General features: G+C 38.0%; 1 protein-coding gene across 1 annotated transcript in view; it reads right to left on the bottom strand.

Moving 5' to 3' along the window:
* The window catches only part of ADCY8 (adenylate cyclase 8), a gene marked incomplete at its 3' end in the record, with an annotated part of 129,502 nt that overhangs the window by 9,343 nt on the left and 97,015 nt on the right, over positions 1 to 23,144 (bottom strand). Inside the window, exons 10-15 of the mRNA XM_080340061.1 lie at positions 19,895 to 20,096; positions 16,415 to 16,504; positions 14,928 to 15,100; positions 11,115 to 11,196; positions 5,526 to 5,684; positions 1,772 to 1,918 (exon numbers count right to left, since the gene is read on the bottom strand). Coding sequence (XP_080196187.1) covers positions 1,772 to 1,918; positions 5,526 to 5,684; positions 11,115 to 11,196; positions 14,928 to 15,100; positions 16,415 to 16,504; positions 19,895 to 20,096 — 853 coding nt within the window. The remainder of the gene's footprint in view (positions 1 to 1,771; positions 1,919 to 5,525; positions 5,685 to 11,114; positions 11,197 to 14,927; positions 15,101 to 16,414; positions 16,505 to 19,894; positions 20,097 to 23,144) is intronic.

Raw genomic sequence — 23,144 nt, 5'->3', positions numbered from 1 at the left:
ACAAAACAAAACAAACCTCAGACATTTTCTGTATGCTTAATCTACAGACAGAATTCTAGTCCAGATGCAAAGAGTAATTTTGCCTTCTTGTCTTCTCTAAAAAAGCTTTTGCATGCTGACAATGCTTTTTGAGTTGAGACCCAAAGTGGTAAAAGATGTTCTCTTTTTTTCAAATCTAAGTGGAGTTTTTCCCTTCTCTGTTTTAGACAATTGTTCCATGGCAACACAGCTCATGTGGGATGCGAGATCCAGATCCAGCTCCTTTTCAGGGAACAAAGTAATTCTTTCATTTCTCTTGAACTGCATATTAATTTTCTACTGACAAAACACTCATCACTTCTCCAGTCAGTACTCTACTACAATAGAAAAATTCCTTGGGATAAACAGAGAATGAGTTCCTTGGGTAGGATATTTTATATTTTCCCAAAGATTTCTCACTATCCATGTGCCCTCTCCCCTGGTGTCGAGATTAGTGCTAATCTTTTCTTGCTCAGCAGAATTCTGAAAATAATGTCTTTTTCCTACTTTATCTTTCAATATCTTCTCCATTAAACAGAGTCACAGACCTATGATACCGCTACCATCTCTGACTTTCTTCTCCCTTTTTTTGTCTGGACCATTCCAGCCTGGCACACAGACCCAATCTCACTGTTAAGTACAGAGGTGGGTCAGATTCTGCTTCTACCACTTGGAGATCTCAGGAGGGCTACAGAGTCCTGAAAACTGCTTGCAGTGTAGACATTAAAATTCCCCAAGCAAGATAATTTTGGCCTTATTTTTTCACCCTTCCTAGTTCTAAATTTTTTTTCAAAGCTCTTTGATGATCTGTGCTTCGTCCCTTTTCTTAATTTATCTTGGGCTCACTGCAGGACGTGATAACACCTGTCTAAGCTTCCTTGCTAACTGGTTGGTAGACTCTGCAATACCAACCATGGACCTTGCTCCTGACTTCCTCTTCCACCTGGCAATACCTACATTGGGGATCTGACTTTTCCTGTTTATTTTATTCCTTCCTCATCTCCCTTTCTGAAATTAACTGGACAGGATACCTAAATTTGTTATTTTTCCTTTTTATATCCTATTTTTTTCTTTTTTTGCATTTCCCTTCACCTCTGCATTCCTCAGTACAATAAGCAAACTTACTTCATTTACCTCTGTATGATGTATTTGACCAGACAATCTCCTCAGTTAATATGTCAACACCTTTCATTCTCTATCCAACTTTTGATTCTAAGCTGTGTGCTTCCCATTCAACTTGATGCTATTTTACCTTTAATGTTAATTGAGTCCATTTGAATAGTGTCTTTGAAACAGTCTCTGTCTTTTTGCATTTAGACCACTGCTTTCCAGGACTGTTGCAAATACCTTCACCCTTCTTTCTTCTACAAAATTAAGGCATGGTCTACTTCTAGATACACTGGTGCAGATTGTAGGGTTTCTTTTGTTTGCTGGTTTGTTTTTTTGTTTGTTGGTTTGGTTTTGTTTTGGTTTTGTTTTGTTTTTGTTTTTGTTGTTGCTTTTGCTGTTGTTTTTTTAATGTGTGTTTATACTCAAGTAACTATTAATTTCAGTCTCTATCTCACTACATCATTCAGACTAAAGTTTTGCAAGACCAAGTACAAAATGTAAAATAGACAATTGTAATAGTAATTGAAGTAAAAAAATATTGGAAGCAGAATAGTTATAAATTTGATAATTTAGGATGACATGCTTGGTATTTGGGAACTCATTGTTTAAGGGCTATCATATTTTCTCTAGTAGCTGGTATTACCTCATCAAAGTCTGCAATGATTTCATTTAGCAAGCGCAGACATTCTACTCCTTGTTTATTCATCTCGGTCTGGGAATAGAAGTCAGCAAATCCAGGAATAGAAGCAAACATCACACCAACAGCATCATAGGACTGAGAGTATAATTCCTAAAAGAACAGAGAAGAAAAATGTGTTGAAGTGGTAATAGAGGGATGAGAACATAATTAGCTGCAATTAAAATAGGTTTCTTATTTTTTTTCATGCGTATGAGGTTAGCCTTAGTATATTAAGTGTTAGCCAAATTCAACAGGAGAAAGCTGGCAGCTCTCACATTTATATCATGGATTATATGCAGGGTTTGCCCTTTCCTTGAAAGCCGGTGTTTTCTGCTTCTGAGATCAGGGTCTACACCAGCAAACCTAAAATAGAATTTTTCATTCTGATTTATATGGTGAACCACTTAAAGAAATGAAGGATTCATTTGCAACTATGAATACCAGAGGATCAAACACTGTTAGGCAAGTAAAAGGAACCTAACATTTAATATTTATTATTTAAGTCTGTCTTGCAAATGTTTGCAGTTGATAATATTTTTCTAAATTTTTTGATTAACAGGGATCAGATGGGGCCGTATAAATCGTCTAATGTGACATCTTCATAAGAAGTCCCCTCAGCACATTTTCAAATGGATAACTTATACTTCACAGTACTGCAGGTCTTTACAAGTGTTTTTTATTCACAGGTTTTCAGAGAGCCCCTGCTCTTACTCTATGGTAAACTGTGGTTCTCCTAAGGGGACTGTGGAGCCATTTGGTTTCCTGACGCTGGGAAAGTTTCTGCTATTAGGGTTTGGAAGGAGGGAGAAACATAAGTGAGGGTGATAAGTGAGCAGTTACTGGGCAGAAAGCAGCTTATAAGGAATCGGACGCAGGAGGCTAATAGGATAAAGTCTGTCCTGGGATGAGCTTCTACTTGTGTTATTCATATAATTCACTCTGGTACTGAATGACAGTTTCATTTATGGATGGGGTCTTGTCACTACATATGTGAAAATGCAGTCAGTTCTTCTCTGAATGCAGATAAAATTTGAGTAATAAAACTAACTTCAACTTTAGAAGAGCCTAAGACATAGTCCCCAACAACTCCTAGTGTGCTTTTCTAGTGACTAATGTATCAAAACCACATGCACTCTCTTTTGTTTAATTGTTTCTAGCTTTAGCCTCTGTGGTTTTACCCAATGGCAGATACTTTAATTTCTGTGACTTCTCTCATGACATTCTGACCTGGAGTAGTTGCTTCTCAATGTTCTTGTCAGTGTGCTTTAGGAAATTTTAGTGCTTTGCTCTCGTGGTAAAAGGACTTGCTGCTAGACGCTGTATACCTACTGTGAACACCTCAGGTTCCTCTTCTTCTTTCATCCTGCTTCTCCCTAGAAAGTATCCTGAACTCCTGCCCTGTAATTTACTCTGCTGCTAATGTTGCTTCTTATCCAGACTCTTTAACAATGTGGCCTATAGTAAAAGTGGGGAAATTCTGCTGGTTTCCAAGGATACTGCAAAGCTTTGATTGAGAAAAAAAAAACATGACTGACTCCCTTCCTGACTTTACACTTTCTTTCACCGAAGAACATCTGTAGGGTCATGGAAGCCATACTCTAAGGACACACTTATTCTCTTTCATAGGTATAGAAAAAAGTAATACACGTGTTAGTTCATGGATGCTTATGGAGGACTAGACAATATGTGCTAGGAGAAGCATATATACACTCAGGCATACACTTTCCCCAGATCATGAGGACAGAAAACAACTGGCTGAGCCTTCAGCTGCTCTATTTTTGGTAAGAAGCATCAAAACAGAAATAATCCATCTATGAGAAAATGCTTACAGTACACATTTGGGAATTCATTTTTTTGAGAGCAGAGAAATTAACTTAATGGTCAGACATGAATGGCAGGATTGATTGTACTGAAATCTGGTAGATGTTACAGCCAGCCGGCTCACGCATAAATCATCCCCAAGTATAGTCACTCTGGAAATTACCTTACAAAAAGCAGGGGTGGTAGAATTCAATTCAGTGGCAAATTACTGGAGCATCAGCAGTGATCCATGGGGCATCTGTCTGCGTTTGAAGATTATTGCGCATGTGAGTGTATGTAAATGAATGTGTAAGAGAGGACATATATTCCCTGAAAATCCATAATGAGGATATGCCAAAATACACTCACGGTTGATATCAGGGTTGCTCCATTTGCCATGAGGCATTTTAACCTGGTTGCTTTCACACATACATTTTCTTATGTGCAGAGCAGTGTTTTTATGGCAGTTTATTACCCACAGAGTGTAAAATTCCTCAAGAAGCTGATTTCTGAAGTGCTTTTCCTTGTAGCTTCTCACTATGTTGTCCTTCCCTAGGTGATATTTGAAATCACATCTTCAGAACACAATGATTCCTCATTTTGCAGTCTAATTCTTCTAGCTATGTCTATTTCCAAAATGTACAATCAGAAAAGGGTAGCCTTGATTCCCTTTTTTCTACCCAATAAATACATATAGCAGTACCTGAATCTTGCAGCACTTGTGACCTCTTCATTTTAATTGATAATTCCAACATTACCTAAGAAAATTCCAGTTTCATCACACAATAGCTTTTATTCACAGGTAATATGATACCATGCATTTGCCTAATTTCGGGTAAAGAGTGAGTTCCTTACTGCTACTTTCAGAAACAAATTCTGGAATTTCTTTTATCCCTTCAGCAACATCTCTTCAAACTCTGTCTTAGGAATACTCAGAGATGCCATTATCCAGCCTTTCTTCGTGTATTACACTTTTTAGGAACATAGCCACAAACTATGTTTCTGCAATGGATGCTTTGTTAACTGCCCCAAAGGGGCAAATCGGGGGTAATATGAAGTGGTAAAAATGTTCTCTTGGGTCTGGAGATACAAGGGGCTCAGGTCTGTTGCTTCCCATTGCACAGATTCCTCCTGTACTAACTGACGGGGCTGTAATAATACTTCTGCAATACCGGGCTACCTTAAGTTTGCATAAGCATTCTGTTAAATTCACATATCCTTTTTAAAAATACTAGATTTTCAAAGGCTCATAGATTGGAAGAGACCTCTGAAGGTCATCTAATACAGTTCCCACTCGAAGCAGGGCCAATTAGGTCAAGTTTCTCATGGCTTTGTTCATTTGAGAGTTGAATATCCCCAAGACTGGAGATTTCACAAGGTTTCTGAGCCTCGATGCAATACTGCTTTCCCAGGGATACTTTTTCCCCTTGTATTTGGCTGAGATTTTTCTTCCTGCAGCTTGTGTTGTTGCCTCTTATCCTTCCACTTGCACACTGGAGGAAAGTTTGGCTCTGTCTTCTCTATAAAAACCTGTTAGGTAGTTGAAGACAATGATAACATCCTCTTTCAGCCTTTTCCTCTTAAGTTGGAACAATCTCATTTTTCTCAGCCTCTCCTCATATGCCATGTGCCCCAATTCTCTGGTCATCTTGGTTTTCCTCCACTAGACTTGCTCCAGTAGGTCCATGTGTCTCCTACTGGTGAGCCTGAACGTGGAAACGCTGTTCCAGATGTGGTCGCAGAAGTGCAGAATGCTTTACTTTAAAACGTGAATGTTTTTTAATGTGAAACAAATGCCAAATATTGGCAGTATTTGTGTAAAGAATCTTATTGAGAACTAAGTTCTAACAATATCCTAGCAGATTTGATTTTATTTTGCTAATTAGAAAAAAGCATCAGAAATAAAACTGATACATACTTCATTATCCCGATCCTTCTCCAGGAAGTGACGGGCAACGTGACTGGGTAAAATATTCCGTAGCATATTTTCATTGTGTTCTCTTAATTCCTTCATTTCATTGATTTCTTCTTTTGCTTGAACACGCCACAGAAAATCCAGCCTTGCTGTGTATTCAAGCTGTAGTTCCAGAAAGAAAAAAAAGGCAACAATAAAATCTGATAGGGTAAGAGTAGAGACTGTGTTGTCATCCTTGTCAGGCTGCTCCTGCCATGTAACTGCCTTCAGTGCTGCTTAAGCTCTTTGACTCTGAAGTAATTCAATTTCACTGCCAGAAAAAGAGGTTATTTCTTTGCCTTGTGTATGGTGTCTCATAGGAACCTTAGTTAGTGGCTAGAAAATGTCACAAAATTATTTTCCTTTTAAACAACTCTTTATTAGTTAGATAATAGAGTCAGACAGGAGATAAGGTATTGGAAGATATCAGTATCAGTATGAAATAAATATGTTACCCTCATATGCGTTTTCAAATGAAATGGGTTTCATAAGAAAATAGTGTGGGGGTCATTCTAAACACTTTGCACAGACAAGTAGTTTATTTCTCAAGAATGAACATCTTTCAGCAAAACTATATATAACAGCCCCACACAGTCCCAAAGAAGACTTTCAAATTCGTGGCACCAAAATGAGGTATTGCTACTGCCTGGACATGAGCTATGTGTCATTTAAGTCCTTTAAATATAGTGAAAGACATGCTATCTGATACCCCCTCAAATACGCTGTCCCTGATGTGGATGCAGAGTCTGCATTGACAATTTAGAACATGCACAGTGGCCATGCCTGATGCCCTCAGCTACAAACCAAAGTCAAATGATTTTCAGTGCTGTATGTGTACAGAGAAAAAAAAAAAGGAAGATTCCTGCACAGCCTATATATGCATATATACGTATATTGTGTATTTTTATATATATATGCATATAAATACATATTCATATATACATAAACAACAAATGTCTGCAGGCTGAAGTGGGGAACATATTGAAACATCATGCTGTTTGCCTGAGAGGCATGTGTGTCAGCATGTGGACAAGACCAACCCTCCCAGAATTTTTGGTGCATTACACTAATAGATAGCTTTAATCAGTTTTTAAGGCAGGCAGATACTATAGCTTGCACAAGGGGTGACTTGTTAAGATACAGCTGTGTTGAAAATGATGAATATATATCTGTGTGTAGTAAACTGAAAGAGCAAATATATTTGTGAACCTTGAGATGCTCTAACCAGAGATAATAATCAAAGGCGCAGAAAAGAAGCATATTATATCAGCAAATAAATGAATTTTACAATTGGTTATCATCAAATATTTTACCAAAAGGTGCTGGGATTAAGGAAGTGGTTGGGATATAAGTCATGTTTCAAGCTGAAATAAAGGGCAAACCTGCAGTGGGTGGGAGTGACTAAGAGTGGGTCAGGCATTGTTCAGTGACTCATTTTGTTCACACTTTTCATCGTCAGTGGCCAATGGTGGTGGTTCAGAAGAGAAACCAAAGCACCTTGCAAGGGGGATTACAGGTTGAACTGTACTTCAGAGAGCTTTCCTCTTAAAAACTGAAAGAAACTCTGGCTTGACATAAGCTACCAAAGTTTGTATGCAATTTAGCAGTGATTTACTTGCTCTGTGGGTGCTAATGCCACCTTTCTAGACAATCTCTTCTCTAGTTCTAATATTTTGTCTTGTGGCTATTAATTCCCTAAATTAACTACACTGAAAAAACTGTCAGAAAACAGTATTTTTAATCATTTTTTTTCAACATTTTTCATTTTCCTTCACCCTTTTGTGCTAGTAGACAGAGCCCATATCAGATCATAACTGGCTTTTATCTCTACCAGCTCACTGAGAAGGCAACATTGACTATAATTTCACAAGGAGTTCTAAAGGTATTTTTCAGGTTGGCTTGGAGCAGGAGCTGCTGGTGGATTCTGAGTTCTTTGATGTTTCACATATTTAATGTACTACAATAATAGCTTTGCAAAAAACCTCAGTACAGTTTTTCACAGCTGATTTTTTTATGCTGCGGTACAGGAAAAATTCACATCTATAAACCTAACTCAGAATAGCAGCAGCTAATCTTTACATTTTAGATAATGTCATTCTGGTTATTTATAATCACATAATAACAAAATATTTTTCTTTCAACATCAATAGACAACTGAGATGACACTGTCAGTTCAGAGATAAAAGCGTGTGCTACATATGAGGTTTGAAAATAGAAAGTTTTAAGAAGATGCTTTATTAAGTTCTCATATTTGTTAAAACTAATAAAATTATAGGGTTGAGTTTTGAGTTTATTTTTTGACTGTGTAAAGAAATGTTCCTGGGCACAGTGATGCTAATAAAAATGACTGTCTGCAACATAAATCTTAAAATGTCCAGGTGTTCTTGCCCTGGTATGTAGCTCTACAAACACTCTTATTTCCAGTAGTGAGTGAAGAAGATGAGGAAGATGTATTACACAGAAAGCCTAACGCTACCTATGTCCTCTAAATGCTGTATAAGCCAATCTCTCTGTAGACAGTTGCCACATACAAGGAAAACACAAGGTAAGCATTTGAGGGACAAAATATTTTTCCTTAAAGAACAAGAAAAGAGGATTTACATCCCAAAGGGGCACTTTCAACCACCAAAACCAGTCTAACTCCAGATAAAATAATCAAATATCCTTTCTTCCCTTCACTAAAATTTAGGAAAAAACTCTTCATGGAAATGGTTGTCAGGCATTGGAATAGGCTGCCCAGGGAAGTGGTGGAGTTGTCATTCCTGGAGGGGTTTAAAAAGGCATTTAGATGAAGTTCTTAGGGACATGGTTTAATGCTAGAGTTTGGTTATGGTTGGACTCGATGATCCTGAGGGTCCCTTCCAGCTGTAATGATTCTATGATGCTGTGATTCTATGAATATGGAAAGGATAATGAAGAGATCTGAAGCATAATGCCAGAATTAGGTATGTCTCTTCCTCTCTTTTTCTCTTTCAACTGGATCAATCCCTTCTTTGCATTTCCTCATTACTCCCACTTTTCCCAAGCATGAAGAAGGTTCAGGGGGTCATGTTTTTTCAGATAAATTGCTGTGTAGGGATGTCAGTTCTTTCTCCATTTGATAAAGTTTTGAGGGATAGTTTATGTTTATACAGAATGTTCTGCTTCCACCATTTAAAATATCAAGGAATAAATGAGTATATTTAAAAAAATAATAAGTCCAGCCTCAAAATTACTCACAACACCTTTGTCATGTGTTTTATGTCATGTGCTTCATGTCAACTTTAGTTTGCAGAAACACTGCTGTATAATATGGTACTTGTGTTAAAAAAGATGTGCTTCCAGATGAAATTTAATTTCTAATAGGGAATTAGCCATTTAGCCTGATGTCATGTAACAGTAACACAACTACTTTTTATTATGGGTTTAACACCAAAGACCCTTGACACCAGAGACCCTCATTGGCTGAACTACAGGTAAGATTTTAAGAAAGCTCTGAGTCTGATTATACAGTCTCACACAGCTTTTTGTCAAATCTAACCTGAAATTCTGGGTGCAAAACTAGTGATTAACTTCAGATTATAATGGGTAAAGAACAGTAGTTAGTTGTTCAGAAATTAAAGGTCTATACATCTGATCTTATAAAAGTCATCTTTTTTTTGTAAATCCAAATAAAATGGAGTAAGTTGTTAGATATTCTACTACAGAATACTTTTGCAATTTGTGAGAAGCAAAGCTGTGCTGGAGGACAACTTTATTGGATTTACTGTGCTCTTCATCAGTTTAGACTACTGAAGCAAATCTTTTAATATTCTCTGGACAAAATTTGTATATATATTTTCAGTTTGTATTTTGACAGAGACATTCAGGTTAAATCTATAATAGGAAATTAAACAATGCAAGGAAATGTTCCTGGGCACTGCTGTTGGATATTGTTAAATTGATATAGTGGTCCTATGAATCGTTTGGGAGAAGATGCCAGAGTTAGCACATCTCAGGGACCATTTCCAAGGGCAGTTTGAGTACAGCTTCCCTGTTTTATGAAACAAGCAAGATAAATAGGATGGAAAAAGAATGTGTTGTGCTAAGAGACCTCTAAGCTGGAAAATAGTCTTCAACATCCCAGATGAGGCTTATGTAGAAGACAGACTCAGAATTGTGATTCTGAAGAACATTGCCTGAATTCTGCCTAATCCTTGCTCTACTTCAATTCCTTTAGTGTTTTCTGTCTTAGTATGTACTCTCACTTGAGGCCATTTCCAACCTTTAGATTTGTATCTTTGCCTATGTTAAGAATCATTGGGAATACTGTAAGGCTTATATCACAAATTTGGGATAGTCAGTTCTTATTTGTTGCATGTTTTTCCTAAATTAGCTTTATGTCTTGATAAAGATATGTCAAAGTACCTTGTTTTCCATCAAACTTAAATCTGGGCACAAAGCAGATTTCATCCCATTTACATTATTCACACATTCCTCATTTCCTCAAAAAAAAAAAAAAAAGATAAGAAGGAAGAAAATTTCTAGAATATGTAGGTCTTGCCTTCTTTATTGCTCTCATGTGGAAGGAATGGAGCCTGTAGGTACCTGCACAACTTATAAAGTTACTGTAATAGTGTAATTAAGTGTATAATATTGTGTTGTTCATCACAGCAACATTCCTTTCTTACTGTCTCACTAGAACTAGGATTGAGAAATGCTGATACTAATCAGCCTAATGTACTTGAAGGGAAAATCTTTAAAGAAGTTGAACACGCAGGACAGCATCTAAAGGCAATTGTTGTTTTTGCTGCCTTTAATGCAGTTGTCCTGTTTGCCTGAAACTGCCTGAAGTCAACATGTATGACATGCAACAGCCTAGAGGTTGCCCACCAGAAGTGGTGGAGAAAACACCCTTCTTTAGGTGACTTTTACTCAATGGATTTGTTGTTTTGAATCTTATTTTGTCACACTTCAGTCTCTCTGTGCACTGTTTGTGGATTTGTGAAACACCTGGTTTCTCAGTTCCTCCTCAAGGCTATTGGTCCTAAAGCTCTGAGACTCCGAAATCCTGGTTATAATCTAGGTCCACGTAATAGAATTATTGCAAATGGGCCATGACCCAAATAAGTTAGTGTTGGTGCTTAACCACAAATTTTCCTCATTTCCTCAAATATAGTGTTTTTCATCTATGAACTTAAAAAGCTATTTCATGGAAGTTTTATTATAAACTGTTTGTTATTCCCTTTCTTCATTTTGGTTTTATGCGTACTCAATGAACTGAAGCAGTCAGACATCACTAAAATTGCATATGTACCCAAGATAAAAGAAGTCCAGTTTGTTCCTTCAATTTCTATTAGAAAATGTAGCACAACTTGCATATTGCTGAATATAATATTGCACGTGTTCTTTAAGAATGCTAGGCAGTGTCAGATGTGGTCTTTCTTTAATCAGATTCTACACATGGTTTATTAAATTGTTAAAGGTCATATGCTCAAGTGGATAAAAAGGCAGTTGGTATTTTGAAAGTAATTATTGTCACATCCTGCAATTGCAAGTCATACAGGGAACGGTTAAAGTAAATGTTTGCATTACCTGTTGACCATGATAAAATACGGCTAAAAGGAACATTGCCATCAGTAGTAAAGATGCCTCCTTTGTACCCAGGAAGTCTGTGCTGGAAAAAAAAAATAGAGTAAAATATAGTTATTGATTTGTCAGTATTGTAATTATTTGGAATTTTCATTTCATTGTGCACCTTGGTACTTTTTGTTGTTCTTTAAAAAATGCCCTGCATTTGAAATTTTAACTTAGCAATAGTTAGTTCAAGAGAACAGGAGTGTAATTTGAGTGCTGACTGTTTGGAGACAAATTAATTAAACAGTTAAATTGTAGTCTACAGTAGGTACACAGAAGGTGATGAGCTTTTTCTTTCAAATGTGATATGCCAGCTGTGTGTCAAGCCATTCTCTGTTCCTGGGAGCTTTGTAAACAACCATAAACACCACAGCTTCTGCAGAGTACAGGAGGTGAGATCTGCATGGGAAATGCTGAGACTGGAGCTGGAAAAGGGAAACTTCCAGATTGTTGAAGTAGAAACCCAATGAATGGGCCTAGAGATAAAAGATGGACACCAAGGCAGGTGCTGAAAGTTAAACATCCCCATATTGTGAGAAAGGTTTGGAGAAGATGACAGGTGAGTTAAGGAAGAGGATCAAAGAGGAAACAAAAAAAATGGCATACAGTAATTCAGACTGGTTTCACTGGGCCACAAAGAGGAGAGCAGAGAAGAAATGTCTACCTATGACAGGGGACGTAAAGGAAACTCTTGCAGATAGTAGGGAAGCAATGAAGATGAGCCAAGAAGGTACTGCGTGTATGAAACCTGATGTATAAAATCACTGATATGCTGTGTGTGGAGAAAGAACAAAGTGTGACAAAATAAGGTGAAAGGGGTCCAGAGAAGTTAAAGTGGGTTTCAAATAGGGGAAGGAATAAGTTATGTGGAAAGGTGACAAAACTGAAGAAAGTGAGTATCTCTGTAATACAAGGGAGTTTAAAAAAACATATTTTCCAGGAGGAGAGACATACATGGAGAGGTTGAGGAACTGGTAGGGCAAATCTTACAGTAAAACAAAAGGGAGAAAGAACTAAATTTGGATGCAAATGCAACATGGATGCTTGACAATTATTTTATAGAAAGAAGATGAGGAAATGGTTAAGAGGTGTCTAAAGCTGGAAGTTGTGAAAAAAAGTAAACAAGGAGCAGAAATTGGAAGAGAATTTTAGAAACTCTTCCATCTGCCTTGAGATCTAAGAATAAAGTCCCTACCCCAAATCCATTTACTGCAGTAATTCTGGAAAAAGATCAGGTGATATTTGTCACAGGAGGACGGAGAAACTAGAGATAAATATTGGAGCTTGATGGAGACTAAACCAAATGGAAACTTTCTTGTAAGAGAGCTAACAGAACTGACTTTGTGGACCTTAATGAAGAATCTACTGTAAGGAAATATACCACTGTGAGATGAGTCACCAGTAGAGAGCAAAAGACAGGCAGGAAACATCTTTGTTATCTGCAAATATTTTGGAATTCAAATGTTTCCCATTTTGAAGTTGTTTGAAACATAACTTCCCAAAGATTTCATTCCAGAAGGACCCCTTGTACGCTGGCTAAGGTCTCAGTTATGAAATAGTTTGTTTTTAACATATTTTGATAATGTAACTGTAGCCACAAATATATCACAGTATCACAGTAGCACAGTATGTTTGGGATTGGAAGGGACCTCAAAAGATCATCTAGTCCAATCCCCCTGCTGGAGCAGGAACGCCTAGGTGAGGTCACACAGGAACATGTCCAAGCGGGTTTGAATGTCTCCAGAGAAGGAGACTCCACAACCCCCCTGGGCAGCCTGTTCCAGTGTCCGTCACCCTCACTGAGAAGAAGTTTCTTCTCAAATTTAAGTGGAACCTCTTGTGTTCCAGCTTGATCCCATTACCCCTTGTCCTATCATTGTTTGCCACCGAGAAGAGCCTGGCTCCATCCTTGTGACACTCACCCTTTATATATTTATAAACATTAATAAGGTCACCCCTCAGTCTCCTCTTCTCCAAGCTAAAAAGACCCAGCTCCCTCAGCCTTTCTTCATAAGGGAGGTGCTCCACTCTGTTAATCATCTTTGTTGCCCTGTGCTGGACTCTCTCCAGCAGTTCCCTGTCCTTCTTGAACTGAGGGGCCCAGAACTGGACACAATATTCCAGATGTCGTCTCACCAGGGCGAAGTAGAGGGGAAGGAGAACCCCTCTCAATCTACTAACTACACCCCTTGTAATACACTCCAGGATGCCATTGGCCTTCCTGGCCACAAGGGCACAGTGCTGGCTCATGGTCGTTCTGCTGTCCACCAGGACCCCCAGGTCCCTTTCCCCTACACTGCTCTCTAATATGTAATTTCCCAACCTATACTGGAATCTGGGGTTGTTCTTGCCCAGATGCAGGACTCAACACTTTCCCTTGTTAAATTTCATCAGGTTATTGCCTGACCAACTCTCCAGCCTGTCCAGATCCCGCTGGACGGCAGCACATATGAGCTAGACGAGTTTCTTAGGCAGTTGCAAAACCTTTTTTTCAAATAATTGGTATAGCTAAGAAAACAGATAAGTTTCTGGGCACACATCCTTGAACCTCATGCTCGCTAATATTGGAGCTGAAGTTCAGATGTTTGCCCCCAACATGGAACATCTCAGCTGAGTCTGCTACATCCTGGGCTGTTGGCTATGCTAGAGAATATTCCTATCTCTTTCTTACTCTCTGTGATAAAAGTCACTGGAGAGTTTTACTGACACGGGGAATAGAAACTACTCTGAATTATCTAAGTTTTTCACACAAGAAAGTACATTTCTTTGCCATGCTTGATTAATGACAAAAACTAAAGAAAATGATAACGATTTCTACTTCTACTCACTTGACTGAAGTATTGTTTACTGTCCTTCGTCATATTTGCTGGGCTCTGCTGTGAATAAGCTAAATGTTAAATCATTAGTCTGTGAGAGCATAAGTAACATTAGTAAAAGGAATTGCATCCCAAATCTTTAGTATGCTGCTATGGTAGGAAGTTAACAAGGAAAGATATGCATGCAGAGCCTTATTATGTGTAAAGATGTGGCTGTTGTGTGAACCAATTCCACTGCAAATCTTTTGTGTCATTCAGAGGATCTTAATCTGGCACACACTTACAAGCAGAAGCATCTGCAATGCTAAATTGGTACAAAAGACTGAAGAAGTGTTTTTCTGAATGAGCTAAATCACTGCTGTGCTAGATTCAGTTACTGAAACACTTAGTGCCGTCTGACTCTGCTGCAAATTGCTGTGGCTCTTTGGTCCTCCTCTTCAACTCCTCTTGCTGGGAAGGAAGCCTGGAAGGAAGAATCTGATCTTGTAAGGCCCCCATACAAAATGGGATCACCCCTGTATTCCTTGCATCTTTCATAACTGTATGTTTTAATTTGAAATTTATACAGTTAAACCCCTACCCCTAAAAAGAAATTAATTGTTCAATCCTGTTCTCTTAAATTTAGGTGAGAGTTTAAATTGGTATCTCTTGATAGAGATAGAATAGAAGCGACCAATGTATATGCGTTGTACTGCATATTTTTAGTAACTTGGGTAGACTAATGGAGACGTAAGAGATAAAACCTGCTCAATATTTAGAAGTCCTCATGAAATGAGCATTTTAATAAAAAATCCTGAGAAACAATCACACTATAAATCTTTTTGGATTAGTCATTGCCTCTTGCAGCCATCACTCCATACTTTACTATGGTGTTATTCAATAGTGTATACTCTGGCAAGACTTGACCCATTACCGTATTAAAAAGCAGTTCCTAAAAGGGGTTGTGAACACTTACTCTCCATTGTGGTTTAACTTGTCATATTGCAGAAAAAGGGAAGCATAAACGGTCTCAGTCAGCAGAGAATAGATCGCAATCATGATGAGAAGTACTGCCAGCTTCAGGACAGAGTTGAGACGAAGAAATACTGCACAAGTTACCATTGCCAGCACTCCAGTGAAGACAAAATACTGAAAAGAAAATAGCAATGGTTACTTTTGGTGATCAGTGACTACCTATACACTCCATAAATATCTACATAAATCATTGAGTGATCAGAAGTATAAAAGAAATTGCTCTGGATTTCAGTGCTCAGCTGTTTTCTTAGGGTACAGGGCACTTTAAAAATAAAAGTTTTGCTAAGATAGAATGTGAAATTGCAAATTATTTATTTTGCAAGGCACCTCCAAGTTAGCAGAAATCGTTCTCTGAGCCTTAATATAATTTTCATTGTATTGGAAGAGAAGGGGCATCCTGTACAGTGAAAAGAGGAAAGGAGTAATGCGGCATGTAGTAGTTTGTTAATAAAAGTCAACTGAGAGAAAAAAAAAATTATATTGTTTTTGATGCTCAACTTCCACAAGACATCATTAATCAGGATGTCAGAATCATATTCCTGCGTTAATACTTTTCCCCATGCTACTTAAAGAGAGCATAAAACCATGTTTGATTTTTTTTTTTAATATTGCAGGTCTAGATTAGTTGCATTTCTCTCTTAAAATGAGATGCCTAGAAGTTGTATTCATATCTCTTTTTCTAATCTCTTCATTGTCTCATTTTTCTCTATGATTAGTCATCTGTTAAATGTAATCTATGCAACTGATACTAAGATATAGAATGACAATCATGGCCATGAGCCATTTGGATTTAAAATAGCAACATCAACACCCACAGCCCAAATGTAGTTTAAATTAAGTCTTATCATAGAGCTTTAGGAGAGATAGCATTCATTTTTTCAGAGTAGTTTTTCTTTAGTATAGTTCCTCTGTAGGAATGTCTGCATGATACCAGCAGTATCATGTCACTGCCATATGACTTTCTAAGCAACATGCTTCTTTCATCTGCACATGGCCAACCCACTGATTTTGTTGCCTTCTATCTCACCATAGAGTGGATTTTCTTTCTCCAAATACGAATTTGAAATAACTACAGCAGAATCACTGCTGGTTTTGCTGTGTAAAAAGTATTAGTCTCCATTAGCTTCATATGAATTCTGTGTTTTATTGCAGTAGGTTCACTGAAATATTGCTGGATGTGTCTCTATCATAAAGACACTGTATGAAGTTCAAAGGTTGAAACTTGGTTGTAATCCCCCAGTAAACCATGAAATTAATTCCTTCTGTAACCTGCCTCTTCTTTTTCTATCAGTATATGGGTAGATGCAAAGGTTCAGCTTCACAGTGTTGTTGAGGCACCACCAGTACACAAGGCATTGAGTCCAGGTAGTGGTTGCCACGTAACCTTTGTGGATCCATGCCTCAAATTCAAACAACCCCCAGAAATACCTCAGGATAGGAACAGATGTCTGGAAAAGATGCAGATGAATTGAACGTCTGGTTCTTCAGGGCTACTGGTTTCTCCAAATCACACCATAGCTGTGGAGAAAGAAGAAAAAAAATCAGGACTGTATTGTTCACTGGTGACTGTGTGGCTGCCTGGATTCAGAGGTGGAACTGGCTGATCTGCTGCTCTCCATGCCAGCTCCACAACTGGTGATAAGGACTGAAAGGACAGCAAGAAGATACACTGTGGAGATGAAATGGAAAAGCTATTCCTGCTACGGACATTCAGCATCTGAATAGCTTTCCTATGCTCTCCTCTTGCCAAAGGGGAAAGATGAGGTCCTCCTCTGGGAATTTCAGAGGACTGTTGGACTCTTAAGAATTACACTCTCTAAATGATTATACTTTGCTATAAACTATAGAAAAAAATTAAATTGGGAACATAAAATCAGACTGCATGTATGCGCTTGTCTGCAAGCAGGTTTTTTCTGCTGCATTGCTATGGACATAGTTATCCTTCTAGTGTGGGACAAAACCCCATGGCATCATGCAAAATTGGTTTGTAGTGTGGACCCAGAACTGCAACTGTGATGCCTAGAATAGAAAGGAATGAAAATTCATTCATGATACAATTGTTTTGAGAGTGTAATACTGTCTTTTGCTGTTGTGACCTGAATTCATTGTAATGGTATTTCAAACCAACTGTAGTAAATATAAACAAAGCAGTAGTATTGAGTTGCAACATACATCATGGTCTTAGAACACAGGAAAAAAATCATTAATGGTTTCATATTTTGAAAGTTAAAGCAGATGGAGTCTCCTCTTACACATAATAATACAATCTGGATGTTTATATTAGGTCATTTCATCCACCTGGTATGTACAAGCTAGTTCCCCTCTCTGTCTTACCAACAGAGTTAGAGAGTTTGTTTAATGAGGCCTGGTTTCTTATAAATAAATTCTAATGGATTTTGAACTTGGAACTCTCTTGTTTGTTCTTTCAGCAATTCAGTCATGTCTGCAATGCAGCAACATTTTCTAGGTTGTCTGTGCAATCCTCTGTGACAACAGATAATTAATGGTACCTTCTGCAAGTTTATGAGCTGTACAGCACCTCTCTGCAGGACAAAGTGCCCTGAGAACCACTCTTGGTGTCTTTTTAAAAGAACCTCTGGATCAGAAACTTTATTCTCATTTTACAAGAGTAAGAATACGCTTGATATAAAGAACCACAAGACTCATTTGACCCTCTGGTGAAAACAAAGTCTTATGGCTGTTGTTAGAAAGCATCTGAGACTTAGTCCCCTCCAAGTGGGTGAACTTGAATTCAGTAGAAGATATAGCTTAAGAGTGAGCTGCATTACCTGTTTTTAAATACATGCAGGTCCCTCCTGAATGCTGCAGTCCACTATACGGAGCCTCACTGGCCGCTGTGGAACCTTTTTTTCAGTGGGGTACAGGAAGTAGTTAAAAGTAAACTATTAATATGGCAGGATTTTGACATATGAAATAATGAGGTTATATGTGGTTTCCTGTAGAGGTTAGGACTCAGTGACTCCAGTCATTGCCATTCTGAATATGTGACAATAAATATAATTGTTTAGTGCTTTATAGAAGCACATTGGTATGAGAGTGAAAAGAATTCTGCTTCTTCTGACTGTTTTTTGGATTAGCCATACTGTAAGATTGTAGTGGACAAAGTCTTAAAAAAATAATCCACAGTCATGGAGAAATCTCATTGTTATCATATTCATAGCAAATTGTTAGGAGAGCCCTTTGGAGGTCATCTTAAAGAGCAGGATGAATTTCACTACAGTCTTTCCCAACAGATATTTGTCAAATTTGATTTAAAACCCACTAAATTCTACAATACTCCTTAGTGATCTACACTATAATATGAGGCTGTCCTTATCTTCAGGAAGTTTTCCTGTTGTTTACCGTATTTGTATTTTCTCTGTAAGGATAGCAATCAGTGGCTACATTCTTCTTTGTCTGGCTAGCTCTCCTGTCAGTGACTGCATAATATCACTAAAAAACCAAGATAGAAGCCAAATCCTAGCACATTTGCAATCTGAATTCAACCATGGAAGAATGAGAGCAATAGAATGTAATAAAATCTCATATCTGTTAGCAAAAGATGAGGCAAACCCTTGAAGTATCAGACTTCAGCATACTGAATGTAATGATATAATAATAATTATTATTATTATTACAGGATAATTGTTATTGCTGTTGTGTTGTTACAGTTGCTATTGCTATTACTGTCACTAGATGCTTTCTTGGACTCATCTAGAAGGAAATAAATTTTTATAAGCAATAAAGTTCAGATTAAAAAGCACTGCTACATCCACAGCCAAAAGGTGCCCTACGAGAGGGAAGAGTGATGAAAATGTTACTTTTAGTCTATCAATGAGATATTTACCTTCTTCTTGGCTCAGGCCTGAACGGCTACCAGGTTGTCTGATGTGATAATCTGCCTAATTCATGCAAAGCTGTCTCATATTTCTGAAGACATCCAGATAATCAGGGCTCTATTGCATTCATATTTGTTTTATATGTTTTACAAAGACCCTACTCTTATACCATGGCATAATGTACAGAGCCAGGCCCGCAATATTCAATTACTAATATCTTTTTCTAACCACAACTGCTAAGTAAAGCTTGGTACATGAATTTTTATCACTTATATATAAGATATAGGTATACTGATGATATAGATATATTGATATATATCAGTATATGTCAGATATACTAATAAACTTTGTTCTATATTCATCACACTTTAGGGTCTTATTGGGCATATGTATACTAGGAACCCAGCCAGACTAAAATCAGTGGATGCAGTAGAAAGAAGAAAATATCTTTATTGGGACCAGTATGATCAGTAGAATTGTTGGGAGATGTTTTTCTGTTTATCTGCACTGACCATAAAGCAAGCTGAGAGTAACTATGCCTATTTTTTTGGTGCATACTTAAGGTGAACCTGGGCCAAAGGGTTTTTTAAATGAGCAAGGCATGTTTAGAATTTATACTTAACTTTTTTTTACATGCTGTGGTTACTGGCTCAGCTTTCTCTGCTTTGTCCTTTTTTAAAGGTATTTGCTGGGTTCATTGACACTTCTCATCTTTTTTAGCAATACAATTAATAGGAGAACTGTGAGATGAAGAATTTGATATCTATAAGCATTACTTGGACTGACAGTTTTTAAGAAAGTGTGGTCCTCAAAGGTAGATACATTGAACAGAAAGTAGCAAAAGGGTTTTAAAAATAGATGATACTCATAAGGAAGAAATAATTAGCTATTTCAGAAATATACAGTTTAAGCAACAGAGACTGAATTTCCTGAAGCTGTGGTACTTTGCCTTTTACATTTAAACCATAGCTGCCTTATAAACACATTAGTTAACAAGTCCTGCAGCAAGTTTAATAATTCATAAATCATCTTTCCCTGTACAAAATTCTCCAGTTCCCTATAAGCTTACAATATTGATGATGGCTCCAAGAAAATTAATCAGAATGGATGCAAATATAATGACATTCCTGGCCAGGTAGGTCTCATTAATCCAGCAGCAAGTTTTCCGGAGCATTAAGGGTAAACATTTGTAATCCTCTGCTGTGGTGATTAACACAAGAGCGGAGTGCAGCATGATCAGAATAGAAAACTGAATGACCATTGGTATCACCCTGGGAAGAAAACAAAAAGAGAACCCAGCATTAAACCTCAGCACAATACTATTGCTAATAAAAATAAATGTCTAAACAGCTAAGACTAGGAAAAGCCAGTTGTAATAAATCTGAAACAAGGTACTCTATGATCCGAACATGTTTAAATAAAACATGTCATTTGGCATATCCTACAAATTTTGTTCTTGAGAATGTGACAATTAATTATGTATTTTTAAGTGCATACACATGACAGACAGTTCACAGAATCACAGAATGGTTAGGGTTGAAAGGAACCTAGTCCACCACACCTACTAAAGCAGGTTCACCAGAGCAGATCAGACAGGAATGTGTCCAGGTGGGTTTGAATGTCTCCAGAGAAGCAGACTCCACAAAATCTCTCAGTAGCCTGTTCTAGTGCTCTAGTACCCTCAGAGCAAAGAAGTTTCTCCGTATGTTTAGATGGAACCTTCTATGCTTCAGTCTGTGCCTCTTGCCCCTCTGAAAGGAGTCTGGTCCCATCCTCTCGACCCTTGAGATATTTATGAGCATAAATAAGATTCTCTCTCAGCCTTCTCTTCTCCAGGCTGAACAGACCCAGCTCTCTTAGCCTTTCCTCATAATAAAGATGCTGGACCCTCTTGGGTAATTCCTTGTTCTTCTTAAACTGGGGACCCTAGAACTAGACGCAGTACTCCAGATGTGGCCTCATGAGGGCAGAGTAGAGAGGGAGGAACAACCTCCCTTGACCTACTGGTCACATTTTTCTTAATGCATCCCAGACACCATTGGCCTTCTTGGCCACAACGGCACATTGCTGGATCATGGTCAACCTGTTGTCGACCAGAGCTTCCAGATCATTCCCTGCAGTGCTGCTTTCCAGCAGGTCCATCCCTACCCTGTACTGGTGCCTGAGGTTATTCCTCCCCAGGTGCAGGACCCTACACTTGCCCTGGTTAAACTTTACCAGGTTCTTCTCTGCCCTGCCCTCCAGCCTGTCCAGGTCTCGCTGGATGTCAGCACAGCCTCTGGTGTGTCAGCCCTTCCTCCTAGTTTGGTGTCATCAGCAAACTGGCTGAGGCTGCACTCGGTCTCTCAATCCAGGTCATTGATGAACAGGTTGAACAATTCAATTCCTTTAGTAAACCATTACAGACCATGATTTCTTCTAGTCCACCTTTCATTCTATTTTTCTAAATTTATTCCTTTTTCTTGCTAAAATGTGGGACCTGGAGTCAATGGAGTTACTGACATGGCTGAGAAATATGGCAGATTGTTTTACTTTGCTGAGAAGAAAGCACTCAGCACTTCACAAGTCAAGTTTTTGTACCTATTTTTGCCAGTCATATTCTTCCTGTGTCTCCTCACCCAAAGATCAAACCCATGCAAAATAAAAACATCTTCACTGCTCCTGCAGATCTCTCCCCTCTTCATTCTGCTTTCCCAATGCCTTTTTGCTAGAAGGAGAATGATTAAACTTTAGGCTTTGAATTAAGTAATTAAAATTTCTAATAACCTAGTTGTATAAATGCCAGTTCAATACAGTGGTTTAATAATATTGTCTCACAGAAAAAAATCTTGAAAGTGAACTATCAGTGTTCTCCAGGGAGGCTTTGAACTTCCAGGTGCCTGAATGTAGGTGAGCTGTGCCCTGCTCATAAAGCCTTTTGTAAACATATCTTTTGTCTTATTGAAAACATGAAGTTTCAGATTTTACTATACATCAGCATTTAAGGGTTCAAGTTGGAAACAGAAGTGAAAACAACACAGCTTTTCTTTCTTCATTTTTCAGCAGGTCAGCCAGATCTACTCCCTGAATCTTGAATGGACTCTATCTCGACCTAAATGAAATTCTTCTCAATTTCAGGCTATTTCAGTTTGCTTTTAGAAGAGCAAATTCTAAACTCATACAGATCTGAACTAAAATATGTTTAGGATACAATTCGTCTCTTTGCACAGAAGTCTTAGATTTATTCAGGTCCACTGACTAGCCCATTCTCTAGTGGCTATACTTTGAACCCATGCTATACAAGCTGTCAGATAATTGTGAGACTAATTCCTTGTTTCCCACACTACAGCAGTATTCTTCAATAGCCTTCTTGCTTTGCAAAGCCAAATGACTGAGATCCTCTTTGGAACTGATAGTTTCTATCTATATCTCTGATATATATAGACAGTCTATATATGTAGATGTAGCCTATCAATTCTGCAGACCTAGCCTGACCCAGCTCTAAGTCAAACTAAATTAAGGCTTTCAAAAAGATTAGGGTCAAGCTTCAAGAGGTCAAACATGAGGACACTAAACAGGAGTTGTTATTTTGGGCTGCCAGACTCTACATGTAAGGCCCAGTGCTACTGAGTTAAGGTACTATAAACGGAACATCTAGGGACCTGAGTCGGATATATCAGTCCAAAATGCAGCATAAACTGCTTAGGTGCCTGAGAAACCACTTGCGTTTGTTTGTAATAAATATATAGGCAACAAAAATTCTTCCACTGTAGCTATTCAACTGAACATTGTTGTGTTTTTCTCTTGTCTAAGACTGTTTGAGATAAAAATAAAACTGAAGATTTCACACCGATGACCTCCTAGAGGATCAATCCAGTATCTATGCTAAGATTTTGTTGGCAGCATGCTGACAGGATCAAGTACAGCAGAAGACATAGCCATGGTTAGAGGAATAGGAACAAACAGCTGTAACACACTTCTGTCTATGGGCTTCTTCCAGAAGTAGAACAAAATTTTTAGAGGTTCCCTTACGTCAAAATAAAGTGAATTTTGAAATGGAGTTTCTGCCTTATCTCTTTCTCATGTATAGTCTTAAATCAAGAGTGGAGTCAGAAGGAAAATTTATGTAAAACAGAAGTTGTAGAGGTTTAAACGGACAAGTTTGAAACCTGTTTTTATCCCCTCACAAGAATAACCTAGCGAAAACTTGACAGAATTAAGAGCAGTTCAGCAGCTTGCTCTAGTATGAACCACCTCTCATGTGCGGGTATAGAGAGTTCATTGCAAGAAATTAATCAAACTCCCAGGCCTCTCAGATGGACAAGATGAATCACTGCAAG

This window comes from Nesoenas mayeri (assembly GCF_963082525.1).
Source record: "Nesoenas mayeri genome assembly, chromosome: 2".
Classification (NCBI taxonomy): domain Eukaryota; kingdom Metazoa; phylum Chordata; class Aves; order Columbiformes; family Columbidae; genus Nesoenas; species Nesoenas mayeri.
Note: the sequence above shows the minus strand (reverse complement) of the source record. Positions and strands in the feature narration are given on the sequence as shown.